The sequence below is a fragment of the Manacus vitellinus genome, unplaced genomic scaffold (genome assembly GCF_001715985.3).
Source record: "Manacus vitellinus isolate BGI_N305 unplaced genomic scaffold, ASM171598v3 scaffold_15_pilon, whole genome shotgun sequence".
Taxonomy (NCBI): Eukaryota; Metazoa; Chordata; class Aves; order Passeriformes; family Pipridae; genus Manacus; species Manacus vitellinus.
This window is the reverse complement of record NW_021939122.1, coordinates 4,767,791-4,781,241: the sequence shown is the minus strand read 5'-3', so window position 1 is coordinate 4,781,241 and position 13,451 is coordinate 4,767,791. Positions and strand designations below refer to the sequence as shown.

The 13,451-nt window shown below is 48.5% G+C and overlaps 1 protein-coding gene across 1 annotated transcript; it reads left to right on the top strand.

The window, feature by feature from the left end:
- Positions 1–4,607: 4,607 nt before the first annotated feature.
- Positions 4,608–12,263, top strand: PITX3 (paired like homeodomain 3). Its single transcript, XM_029958500.1, has 3 exons — positions 4,608–4,742; positions 9,489–9,694; positions 10,699–12,263. Exons 1-3 carry the CDS (start codon positions 4,634–4,636, stop codon positions 11,260–11,262), a joined length of 879 nt encoding a protein of 292 aa, XP_029814360.1. The 5' UTR covers positions 4,608–4,633; the 3' UTR covers positions 11,263–12,263.
- The last annotated feature ends 1,188 nt before the right edge of the window (positions 12,264–13,451 follow it).

Here is a 13,451-nt window from a genome sequence, read left to right as displayed (position 1 = left end):
TTAGCTCAGCCCCTCACAGGGTCCAAAGTACAGAGGCAGATCATCTTCCTGAAAATGTGCAGTTAAATAGGGTCCCAAATATTTGTCTCTGCTAAAAGTAAGCCAGCACACAGGCAATGTGAGCATGGGAAGAGTGAAGCAATCAGCAACGCTCCATCAGGAACTGCGGATTCCCCCCAGCAGTTTGAATTCTGCGATTGATGGAGCAGGAAGAGACAGCTCTGACCCTAAGAATCTAGTGTAACATCATACCTTCACCTCAGGCAATGGAAGAAAGAAAGGACACTTCCCTCCAACTGATTGTGGAGTGCCTTTCAGCCTGAGGGATAACCCTGAACTCTTTGTGGAGATCAGTGATTCCAAACAGAGAATTCAGCTACCCTGGCCCTGTCTGGAGGTAGAGGCAGTGGAGGAAGCTCACAGGTCCACAGGGCTGTGCTGATCTGCTGGAGATAGGCCACCTTAGGGCTTCCCTCCTACCCTTGGGTCACCAGTGGTCCTTGTGCTGCTACCTAGGGACCTGAAGCATCAGGTCCCTGCTGAAGCACCCCTGCAAACCCATGGGAAGCCAATACAAGAGACAGCTTTTCCCTCCAGATCAACCTGCTGAAGCAAGTTCAGCAGGTAGCCTGCTCCCCAATGGTAGTGCAGAGTGTCAAGCAGCACACACTTGTCAGTCTGAAAGCAGCTCTCAACAGGCAACATCCACATCACAAAAGCTGTATAATTAGCCTTACCTGGCTTGAAGTTAGCCATTATGTTTCCTTCCTGCCCTCTCAAAAACAAAAACCAACCAAACAAGCAAAGGCTTCTTTGCTACCAGGTGATGGAGCAGCATGATACTGAGAACCAGTAGAGGGGTCACAGGGACCCTTGTTTCTTTTTTTGGGTAAACAAGGTTGCCCTCCTCATGTAGAAGTGCCCTCCTCCCACCCCAATAGCCCTGGCTTGGGCAACTGGGAACTGACACAGATATAGAAAGGAGGTGAATTTAAAAGGAGAAAAAGCCTCAAGCCAGAACTGCTCTCCTGCTCTCCGCCATGCCTGTGGAGCAGGGATGGCAACTCCCTCTCTGGCTGGAGGGTCTTGCACAGGTGGCCTCAGCACCTTCACGTGGGCACCAAGGGGAGGATGCACACAGGCAGTGAATGGAAGAAGAGGAGTGTTTGTTACGAGTTTGCGAACGTTTATCTCAGGAGCAGTAACATATGGCGATGGAAAGAGTTACAGGTGCTGGAGCAGGCTGGGAGTCATGGCTGGTTTTACGAAACTGAAACCTCTGAGCAAGCCTGGCTGCATGGTGCTGGTACAGGAGCTGTCCTTAAAGAAACTGTTCTTTTATGTTAAAAGAAAGTGAGATGAAGGCTCAAATGGAGATGATAAGTTTGATTTTTATCTAAAGATGTTTTTGAGGTGCCAATTTCAGTAACTCCTTGAGACCAGGCAAACAACTTAGTAGAAATGCCACAAAGGTTTAGCGTTGACTTTCTTAATATCTCTGCCTAGAGTTAGATCTAGCCAATGTGGAAGAAAGCTCCTTTATTTGAATCCAAAAGGGCTGTATAATCTAGAATAATACCTACAGCCTTTTGTGTCAGTAGCATGAGGTTACCTTTGGGTAAATACATTGGTACCGAGCTCACGTGCTCTCCCCATTGCAGACTTTTCCTGCTGTTATAACCATGGTGAGCAGATCCGCCCCTCCCTTTGCTTTTGCTTCTCCATGACCTCCTCACAGTGAACTGAGAAGGCTTTCCTTGATGCCACCACATATGGCACATGCTATAGGTTATGTAGTTACAAATATACATACAACATCTCCTCTTTGAAATCTTCCTGGTTTTAAATTCAGTTCAGAAAGCAAACTTATGCTCAGCCACAAGTCCCAGTTTCATCTTGAATACTGGCCACACTTTAATACCAGTTTTAATCTAGGTGCCCACTGTATCTCTGAGGCAGGCCTAGCATGCTGTGTTGCATCCAGCAGCTTGGATCAACCTTGCAACTGCTGCACTGGTGCAGTCAAGAATGGGACATGAATTTTCAGTAGCGGGACTGGGTCTCCCTGAGCACTGTACCTTGTGTTGTCTTTTACACCTATGGAACCAGCTGTAAGATACCACTCCCTGTTCTTAATATTTTCCCTCTAGTTCACACAGATGAAAGCAATGCAAGATGTGCAAAAAAAAGCATAGAGGACCCTGCACAGAAGGACACTGTCCTTGAGTTACAGCAAGACAGGAATCTGAATTCCTCCTTAAATCTGGTCCAGTACAGAGTCAAGCCCTAGAAGAGAGGAAATTGTGCTTGACAGATGCAATCATATGCAAATGGCTGTAGAAGAGGGGAAATTATCATCTACAAACATTGGGCAGAAATTCCATCTGCTGCAGCCTCAAGAAGGGCTCTTAATAAATTCTGAGACAGCAAAGTGACACACATCTTAATCAAGACTTAATCCATGGAATTAATTCACTGTGCGTTTCTGCATAATTCTGAGAGTAATGCTAAAAGCCATGGCAATATCAGCAGCAGATGGACTCCCCCTACTCCATGCAAAGGTATTAAAGAAAACACAGCCCCTGTCACATCACTTTGTGTACGTACACATGGCAAAAAGCAACAGGGCTGTGCCCTGCTGCTGCCAGCAGCTTAACACAGCCGGCAGACATCAAAGGTCAGGCTCGCCACGAGGTGGAAATGGAAACCAGCCGCCTGGCAAAGATGGAGCCCTGCCACTTCTCTCCCATAGGAGAGGAGAAGCCCAGAGCAAGGCAAAGGTCTGGGAAACAGCACCAGGGCCCTTCATTAGATGCTGCTTCCAGAGAGCAGTGACTGAGGCTGGTGTTGAGACAGATCCTCCAGTACCTGGGAAAGGCTGGGAGTGGAGACCAAGTGTAGGGGAGGGCAAGAAAAACTGCTAGGGGGTTTGTGAGTGAGATCAGTTGCAGAAGAGAGCCAGATAACCATTAGACATGGCTCCCTGCCCTCTCACCGCAGTCTGGGAAGCACGCTGCAGGTATGGGGATCAGCCTTGCCAAGGGCCCTGGCGGCAGCCTTGCACAAATTGACAGGAGGCTTTAGACAGCTCTGAAAATACATTCTTAGTCACTGTCATCCATCTCCAAAGGAGGTGCAACAGCTATGTGATTAATCTCTTGTTTACATGTCTAAACACTAGCACAGTCCAGACTGCCTTCAGCACGCTCCCTCCCTGACCCGCATGGATTTGAGGGGCTGAGCAATCCTTCACCACCTAGAATCCAATCTTTACAACTGACCTTTGCATGCAGTTTGGAAGTCCCAAACACCTGGTCCAAACCTCCCTAAACTCAGGGGTCCCAGATCCTGGCACAGTGCATTGGCTGCTGTTATGTTTTAGAGGGAGCGGATCCCTAGCCGGGAAGGTGAGGTATCAGCTGGAGGTGGCTGAAACTTCAGAAGCTGCTGTGGTCCCCTCCAAGTGATCCAGCCTTCATAAACCATGCACTGGTGACAGTGCAACATCCTGCATTTGCCAGGGTTATGATCCAAAACTCAAATTAAGGGCCAGCACAGGGCCAGCTCACCTTTCCAAGGGGATGTGGCCAGACTTGGAGCACTTACTGCTTCACATCTGCCTCTTCATGAGCATCCAGTGTGGTCCAGAACAAAGTGGTACTCTCAGCCGAGCTCCTCTGGGCAATACAGGTGGAGGGTGGAGGGGCCCGAAGGAAGTAAATGAGAGAATAATCATGAGAATAATTGATCTTGAGACAGAGAGGTGAGGAAAGAGGTGGCAGAGGAGTCACAGTGATTCCTGCAGTTGTGTGGAGCAGCATCACCAGCTTTCCAGTTGGAATGCTTTCATCTAGGGGAGATGCCTCACCAGTACAGAACAGTCACTTGAGGGGACGTGGGGAGCCTTCAGTCAGGATGACCTAAGGTTGGAAGTGAACTGCTTCTGCAGCCAGGATCACTAGTTCCCAGGCACCCAAGGGCATGTAATGTGATTCCTGTGTTAATTCAGGTTCCAGAGGCCCTTATGTACCCCAAAGGAGTCCACTTACACTGCCTGGGTCCCTGCTTGTAGCAGTGGCTGTGCAGGCAGATGTGCCTTCCTATCAGTGCCAGGCACAGGAGTGCTTTTCTTTTGGGATGTGTGCATGTAGTGCTCTCTGGACAGCTTTAATTGGGCTTGACCAGCTTGTGGAGAAGCAAGATAGAAAGAGGGCAGGGAGGATGGGAGAGGTGGGATGACTGGGGAAGGTGCTAACAGCCCTTGGCTGGCCCAGAACCACTTCCTCAGATCTCCATTACACAGCATGCTCCCGGCGTTGCTATTTCAGTCTGAATGTCACCTATAAATTGGAGGCTCTTTCTCTGAAGGCTGCAAATAGAAGTGTCACTAGATGATCTTTGATTTATAGAGAAGCTCAGCAGAAAGCCAGGTATGTCCATTTTCCAGCCAGGAAACTCAAAGGGGTCCAAGGATCACACAGGGATCGTTTACTTTTCCCAGACCTTTCCTCAAGGGTTGGCAAGTCCCTGCTGGAGGGTGTGGGGAGAGGTCACACACATAGATTCATCTCCCTGATCACCCTGTGACTGCTGTTTTTCAGATTCCTCCTCCTCTACCACCCATCCCTGCCCCATGGATTTCAACCTTCTGGCAGACGCGGAGGCTCGCAGCCCAGCCTTGTCTCTCTCGGACTCTGGAACTCCTCAACACGAGCACAGCTGCAAAGGGCAGGACCACAGTGGTGAGTGCAAGGCTCAAGAGGCATGAAAGACCCTGACCTGTCATTTTGGGTTGATCTGGTTCACCAGTGGCTTGCAGGAACCAGCTGCAGGGCTCCCAGGGATACATGGAGCTTCCTGTTGTACCGGGAGCCAGCACAATGCTGTAGCAGCACGGCTGTCCCAGCAAGCAGGGAGAAGGCATAGGGGTGCATATGGCAATGACAGCCATCAGGAGGGCAAGAGCATCATTCCAGCCATGGAGTTGCCTGGCCCTGGCTGCAGGTAGCCACTGCTCACAGAGGGCACAGCCCATGGCAGGCAGGAGCCAGGCAAGCCAGGTCACAGCCCAAGCAAGATTTTATTGTATTTGCCTGAACAGTATCCCCAGAGCAGTAGAGTTCTCCCCACAATATAGGAAATCTTATCCAAGGCACAGAAGGCTATACCTAATTTTAACTGCCTTTTTTTTTTTTTTAACTGTTTAAATTGTTTAGATTTAAACTTTCAATGCTAAAGGTAAACCATGGGGTGAACTTCCCAGGTTCAGGCAATAAGAAAGAAAGGAAGCACTGTCTTGCTCCTGCTTTGGCTGAAAAAGCACGCTCACCTGTGCCTTAGTGCAAGGCTCTGCAGCAGGCTGTTGCTCTCCCCAGGAGGTGCCTCTGACCATTCCCAAAGGCTGAACAAACCCCAAGTCTGCTGCATTCTTTATCAGGCTCTGAATAAGAAACATCACCATTCATACCTGTTCAGAAATCAGCTACCAAATGCTATGGCTTCCCCTGGATTTTGCATCCATCTGCTCCATCCCTTGTCACTCTGGATGTGTCAGGACAATGCAAAGCTGCTCCTGCTAGTGCCAGCATGAGGGGAGGTGAGGGCTGGGGACAGCCTACTGCTCTTCGTGTAAAGCCTCCAGGCTCACCCATGTGCAAAAGCTAATGAGTATAATGATGCAGATTAACATTCCCCAGAGTAAGTATCATGAAGGGAGTTACAGTGGGATAACTATGGTCAGAGAATCCACCTGCCAAATTCCCCAGTGTACTTGTACCTTAGTTGGGCACATCCCCAAGCTCAGTGGCTCCTCGTCAGCTGCTTTGGATGCATGACAGCGTCTCCATTCAAGTGGCCTTCCCAATCAAGCCCACCCTGGCATGCCACAGAACTGCCAATTTAGGCGCTGACTTTTTTTTCCATTAGGCATGAGCAGCTAATTCCAGCTATGACCACAGTCGTTTCATTGAGTGGGCGAACGTGCACTAGATTTATTCCACAGCCTATTCTGGGGTGACAATAAATGCTGGATGCCTGGCTACATCATTCCTCACTGTCTTAAATGGTCTAGAAATAAAATGGTTCTGGGAGGTGAGTGTTTGTTAGCTCTACCTGCACGCTGAGGCTGGCAGCTTGTGCCTTTGCACCACAGGCTGATGGCAGCCACACACCAGCAGTGTCAGGCAGAGCAGAGCTGGCTACTGAGGGCTGCCCAGGACAGGACAGGGCTGCACTTCTGGCACTTCCTCAAGAGAGCAGCCTCCCTACTTCTCTTTGGCCCTGTTTCATTCATCCACAGAGTAAGAGATCCCGAGGAAGTGAACACAAACCTTGCTTGTCTGAGCTCAGCTCTCAGGGATCTCAAGTGTTCTCTGATAGTATGGCATGGTTTGTGACACCCCCTTCTGTTGGTTTCATTAGGCATCACAGGTAGGAGGAGAGCAAGGATGAGGAGCGAGGTGGGTAAAGAACTGCCCCACATTCCCCCATACTGTGCTTCTCAGCATGGATTCAGGGCACCCACATCCTTTGTGTGGGCTCCCTTCTTTCTCTGTATTGCCACGTTGCTGACCCCCACTGCAAGTCAAATCTCTGCCCTATTTACAGAGAGCACTTCTTCCTTGTGTAGAGAGAAAGCAGAAAAGATGACATTCCCTATAAGCAATGCTCGGAAAGAGCCACAGGTAGCAGGTATGGAAACAAAGAGGACAAGATGAACTTGTAACTGCAGGAATTTTTCCAGGCTCAAAGTCAGGATTCCTACTTCTCCTTAGACTTAACAAGATTTATGAAAAGCTCTACACCAGAAGGTATTGAGAAGATGAATTGAATACCAAAGCAAGATACTTGGTGATCCTTTCCACCCAGATGCAGCCTGTAAGCCAGTGCTACCTTCATTCCATTCTCCTTCCCTCTCGGTATAGTTTCTTCCTGCGTGAAGAAGGGCAGTCCTGAGCAGGAGCTCCTGATTAGGGCACAGCCTCCTGCTTCACAGCAGCCCCTTTGGAAACAAACATTTGTCAGGGACTGGTGAGAACATATCGCCTGTATGCATCAGGCTTCTAATTAACCCAGGCTCAGCAGATGAACAAACAAACCAAATGTTGTCAGTTCTTCTGTACTGAGCCATTCCTAATAACTAGCTCAGATGTGGTGGTATCACTCCCCTTTTAATGTTTTGGAGATGGATAATGCATGAATCTCCCTCTTCCAATACTAGTTTAGAGCATTCAGCTAGAGAAGTCAGATTTATACCCTTGTCAAGAACCACTATCAAAAAATTCACATTAAGAGCATGCATCCAAGAGTCCTGCTGAACATGGGACCCCCACACAAAGACGCTCATGGAAATGAGAAGAGTACCACAAGACCACAGTAAGCTCTTTAGTTCCACTTTTCAGTTCCTATGGCTTTGTCTGTTTCAAGAGTGCACTGTGACAGTTCTTGTACAGATACACCCTGGATGGAAACACAAGCTGGTCCTGGCACTGGGAACAGGACATGGCACCTTCCTGCTTGGAAGAACCAACTTACATCCTGCTGCTGTGAACAATGGCCATCTTGCTCTCCTTGCATTCACATTCCTGCTGATGGATAGCATTTGATGTGCCACAGAAGGAGAGGTGGGTGGTGAGGAGCCTGTGGGGAACCCACATTGCTTCAGTCAGTGCAAGACATACCCACAGAAGCAAACCTCTGACCACAGTCAGGCCTTCCTCTGCTGAGAGCGAGCACCCCTTCTGCAAATGCTCCTGTGACTCCAGCATTGCTCCCTTTGGAGAAAGGCAAGTACAAGGAGGGTTTTCCAGGAACAGCAGGAAGATTTCTGAATTAACAGGCTGTCACAGGAATGGGGTAGCGGCACCAGGTTCCTGAGACAGGAGCATCTTCAAGGGCTGGGCTCCATTAAAGCACCTGCTGTTAGAGCAGCACTGCCCTGCAGCAGAGTCCTTTCTCTGGTGAGGCTTAGATGCTTTTAAGTTTCCCCCTTATGCCCCATAAAAGCTAAACGGAAAAGATGGAGCCTATTTTCCAGAGCATATCCATCTGACTTGAGGAATCCTTTTTCTCCTCTCTCAACTGTATTCCATGCTACTGTTTTCTTGCCTCTCTGCTTTTCAAGGGAATGTACCAGATACCTTCATGCTCAGATTTTTTGTGGACTTTGAATCCTTTTAAGCTTTCCACTCAAAGAATCACAATCAAACAAAAATCTGAATTTCAGCAGAGTGATGTCAGGATTTTTTTAAAGGTTTTTCTTCTAAGTGGAACAGTTTGAGAGCTTATTTGCAATAATTTTTATTTAGTTTAGCTCTTTCCCACTGTAAAAGGACTCTCCTCCTGCTGAAGACCTGATTTTAAGTTGGAAATACTTCACCTCACTTCTAGATCAGAGGTAGGAGGAGTTGAACATCAGAAATTATTTGTTTTCACTGGAATAATTTTCTCCTGTGGTGACTCGTTGTGATTCTCAGCAGAATTAAACACAAGCTAAAGCTTTCTTCCATCATAAAAAGAAAATGTCCCATTTGAGCACTTGGGCAATCTATGGAGGACAACTACAGGGAAGATGCTTATGTTTTCATTCTGCCCCTATTTGCAGAGTACCAACAGCATCAGAAGGGGCTGTGGCACAGGGAAGCACCTGGCTGCCCACCTCCAACCACGGCAGCCCAAAGCTCAGCATTGAGACATTGTCTCAATGCCCAGGAGGAGGCTGAGCTGTGTGTTTCGGTTAGATACCAGTGTGAACGCTGGAAAGTTTTGAGATGTTCATTTAAGGGGCAACAAAATGAAAGACATTGCCTCTAGGAGAGGAGTCTCTGATTGAAGAGACAGGCAGAGGCAGGAAGAAAGGGAGATGCTGGAGTACTTCGTGATAAGGTCTAAGAGAGGCCTTTTCCTACTTTTTAAAAATCAAAATATGTGCACCTAAGTAAGAAGGTAGAGGAGCGAGAAGGGAGCAAGGGTGAAAATTTGTGTTTCTCAGGTTTAGTTAATTGAACAGCCTCAACTTGCTATCATTGGCAATTTGCCTTTTCCCATCACTTGTCCACAGCAACATTGCTGTGCCATAAGCATCAATTTCTCTTCAGTTTTTCTAGAGGACACCTTAGGCAGAGACTTTTAAGCAGAGTAAAAACCTGCTAACCTGGGTAAGTTCTGCCACTATCACCCATGTGATAGCGACAGATGAAAATCAGAGACTGGAAGTTTGGAAAATCTAAATCCAGTCACTTGGAAGATAATATCTATTATGGCAGTTAAATGATGGCAAGCTGTGCTGCATCAAGGGGCCATTGTTTTTGGTGCAGGGTGGATGCCTGCTCACAAGGACAAGGGAGGGAAATGGGACCATAAGTGGTGACTGAAGTGGAGGGGGACCTCACTGAGCCTGTACTGATTGCTCCAAGGATAGGCTCCCCAGCTGCATCCAAGCCCTCAAGTTAACTCAGGGGATCTCTCCCATTTTTCTATTTCTCACACAGACACCGAGAAGTCCCAGCAAAACCAGACGGACGACTCCAACCCTGAAGACGGCTCGCTCAAGAAGAAGCAGCGGAGGCAGAGGACGCACTTCACCAGCCAGCAGCTCCAAGAGCTGGAAGCCACTTTCCAGAGAAACCGTTACCCAGACATGAGCACCAGGGAGGAGATTGCAGTCTGGACCAACTTGACAGAGGCACGAGTCCGGGTAGGACTGCAGCTCTCCCACCTTCCTGGGCCTGAGTTTGTGGGGAAGAAGCTGGCTGTGCTACAAGGATAAAGCTGTCCCCAAATCAGGAAAGGAATTGGGAGCACTAGGAAATTTCCATTTTGGAAACACCTCACCAAACTCTACACTTGAGATTTGACACATCGAGCCACAGACGTATCACCCCACGCTGGTTGTGCCTTCCCCACCCAAGGCCACCTTGCCATTACACAGGAAGATACAAAGCCCAGGCTCTGCCCCACAGAGCACCACCAGTTGGCTGCCTCGGCCTAGCAGACCCCTTCCTTGCAGTGCCATCATTCCCCAGCCCTAGCCTTGCTGGAGGGCACTCTCTGGGGTTCACAAACCACTGTCCAATCACAGGCATGGTATGGCATTGCTCCAGCTGGAATGAGAGCTTCTCCCTGCTACTAGAAATATGAGTTGGCAGCACCATGAATAGCCTTCCAGCAGCTTCCATGCTGTAGGAAGTTATATTGTTTGAGCCCCTCCAACACTAACAGATTTTCCTGTTAGGAGACAGACTTATAATACCGCACCCTAAGCTGGTCCTGAAGTAAAGTAAAAACAAGAGAGGTTATTTCCTCCATTCAGCAGCTCTCAAGACACATCCCCCAAATACTTTGCTCCAAGTCACACAGCCCCAACCCCACCACCTAGCTTTAGTCACTTGGAAATACAAGAAGTATTTCTCTCTCTTTTCCCCATATAAAAGGCATCTGTTTATTGAGTGAGGTGGGTTTTATTCTGCGTGTTGTGAAATGGCGGTGGTTGGAATTTGATCTAGGTGGTGATTCTTGCTGGGAGATGACCCTGCAGCCCAGACAACTTACTGAAACTCTGTCCTGATGTTCAACCTCCCAGCTCCCTGGGAGCATCCCCGGCCCTTTGCTCTGGGTTTGCTGGGCAAAGAAACCAGGGCAAGGCCCCTTCCAAGGACAGCCCAGAGTGATTCCCATGCCCTCCTTCTCTATCTCTTGCAGGTCTGGTTCAAAAACCGCAGAGCTAAATGGAGGAAACGAGAGAGGAACCAACAGGCTGAACTGTGCAAGAACAGCTTCGGAGCCCAGTTCAATGGACTGATGCAGCCTTATGATGACGTGTATTCCAGCTATTCCTACAACAACTGGGCCACCAAGGGGCTCGCCACCAGCCCGCTCTCAGCCAAGAGCTTTCCATTCTTCAACTCCATGAATGTCAGTCCCCTCTCCTCCCAGCCCATGTTCTCCCCACCCAGCTCCATCACCTCAATGACCATGCCTTCCTCCATGGTCCCTTCTGCAGTGACAGGAGTACCAGCCTCTAGCCTCAACAACCTGGGAAACATCAACAACCTGAACAGCCCGAGCCTCAACTCTGCTGTCTCATCCAGTGCCTGTCCTTACGCCTCAACAGCCAGCCCCTACATGTACAGGGACACATGCAACTCCAGCCTGGCCAGCCTGCGGCTGAAGGCCAAGCAGCACGCCAACTTCACCTACCCGGCAGTGCAGACGGCAGCTTCCAACCTGAGCCCTTGCCAATACGCTGTGGACAGGCCTGTATGAAGGGCTGCCCTCTGCCAACCAGGGACTTGACCTTAGCCTGACAAAAGGAGACCTTTAGCCCTACAACAGCGTACGTCCTGCAGAGAATGAGAGCGAACATGAGAGCGTAAGAGGGAGAGGGAGAGAGAGAGAGAGAGAGAAGTGAGCAGGCAGACAAACCTTTACAAAGATTTGTCTATCGTATGGTGAATTTTGACTGTCTTTCCCCTTCAAAACCCCTTCCCTTCTTGCCTACTAAAACTCCTCCTCCTCCATAAAGAAACCAAAACACTCTACTGGAAGCCCTAGTGGAGACATAGGAGCCCCAACATGCAGGGTGCCTGACCCATGGGTGGCAGAACCAAGTATGTTTCAATCTTCCCCTCCAAACTCCACAGGGGTGAGCCCCCCAAATCCTTGGAACAGCATGGGCAGACACACTTCACCCCTGCAGGGCATAGCCAGAGACAGGACAATGTGGGTGGTGCCATTTGGTGCTTGGCTGACCCACTTTCTCTGCACATGTGCAAGACTTCAGTTAAAGATATCTTGCCCATTTATTTATCATAAGGATAATGAAGCCAGTAAGGAAGCCTTGTCTCAATTGATTGGCATCTCTCTTTATAATGCATATATACACATGGCCCTTCAGACTTGAAGTCTTTAGGAGCTGGGGGTTGTAAGAATATAAAATATGTGTCTGTATATATATCTTATATATATGCAAATACATATATAGACATTAAAATATGCTTTTTTGTTTTGTATGTGAAATAACCTACAAAGTAGACCTTAAAACCAAAAACCCTGTAAAGGAAGCACATCCACTGAGGCAGTGTCCTGCCTGTCATGCTTTACTGCTTCAGTCATTTCCAGTCAGACACAAACACTGTTGCCAGTGTACATCCAAAACACCCCTTTTTGCAACCGTCAGCTCCTCCTTGCACATCTCCTTCCCTTCCCTTCTCCAAATCCCATTTCCAAAAGAGATAATAAAATAAAAGTTGGCACAATCCCTTTAAGCTTCTGCTTGTCTGGTTATTGAGAGCACAAACCTGCATCTGAAGATTTTTAAATCAAGTGCCATCAGCCTGGCAAGAGTGAGCATCTTTAGGAGCACTAGCATGAGGCAACCCAAGCTGGAACAGGGGCTGAGTTTTGGAGGAGCCAGTTTCATCCATTCAGTGGATGAAAGATATGCCCGACTATGCAGAGCAGAAGGCCAACTCCAGCACATGTTTCTCACTATTTCCTTTGGGAGCCAGTGGGGAAAAATCAAGACTTAGTTTAGGTACTGATTTTTCAGTCTGAGGTTTTCTATGGAATTAACATTACTCCAGACCACTCTGATTTCTAAACAGGACAAACCCAGTCAGTACCCACACAAGGTAACTAGTACATGCCAGTGTGTGTGGCCAGTGGCTCTGCAGGCTGGCCTACTTGTCTCAAGTTTCTCCTTCCCAGTGCTGCACGGAGATGATGTTGTGGTCTGTCTCTGCAGTCAAAGGTATTGCACCATGTAGGATCCAGACCAGGTGACAAACCACACGCCAGCTCTGGGCTGAGAGCACTTTGTACAGTGACCTAATGACTGATACAACCACATGAAAACCTTAAAATCTGCAGAAAACAGAGAAAGCAAATAACGAAGTAAGCAAGTTGGCAGCAGAGAGCTCTGGGAGAGGTCCCTTGTTTTTCAAATTTCAGCTGCCTTCCTGATGCAGCTGGGCCAGTACAGCCTTCCACATTCGGCTCCCTCCCCATGGGGCCAGGACATGGACATCATGCTCTCTGGTCCAGCACAAACACTGCAGGTTTACTACACGTGTACTCCAAACCTCCTCCAGGACCTCTCTCTCCCACACAAGTCCCCAGTACCTTCACAGCTATGTCTTCTTAGTACTGCAAAGAAAGCAGGCCATTTTTAGCAGGGTCCTGCTTATTCTGAAGACCTGTTAGGCAGATAACTTTGTCACTGGATACTTCCCAATCTGCAGATTTAGCAAGTGCACATTCTCCTCCATCATCCAGGTCATTAGGGGAAATGCTGAGCAAAACCAGTCCTGGAACAGATGTCCCTGAACCTCACTCAACAGACCCCTTCCTTTTCAACAGTGACCTGTAGATACTTCTAGTTATAATTATTCAATGGGTTTTGTACCTACCTGATATCTCATCTAGATGGCAGCAAGAGCTCTTCTTCACCATGC

Coding starts and splice junctions, on each gene's coding strand:
- PITX3 (XM_029958500.1), top strand. CDS start 4,634: ATGGATTTCAACCTTCTGGCAGACGCGGAGGCTCGCAGCCCAGCCTTG. Junction 4,743..9,488: donor CAAAGGGCAGGACCACAGTG/GTGAGTGCAAGG, acceptor TTTCTCACACAG/ACACCGAGAAGTCCCAGCAA. Junction 9,695..10,698: donor TGACAGAGGCACGAGTCCGG/GTAGGACTGCAG, acceptor TATCTCTTGCAG/GTCTGGTTCAAAAACCGCAG.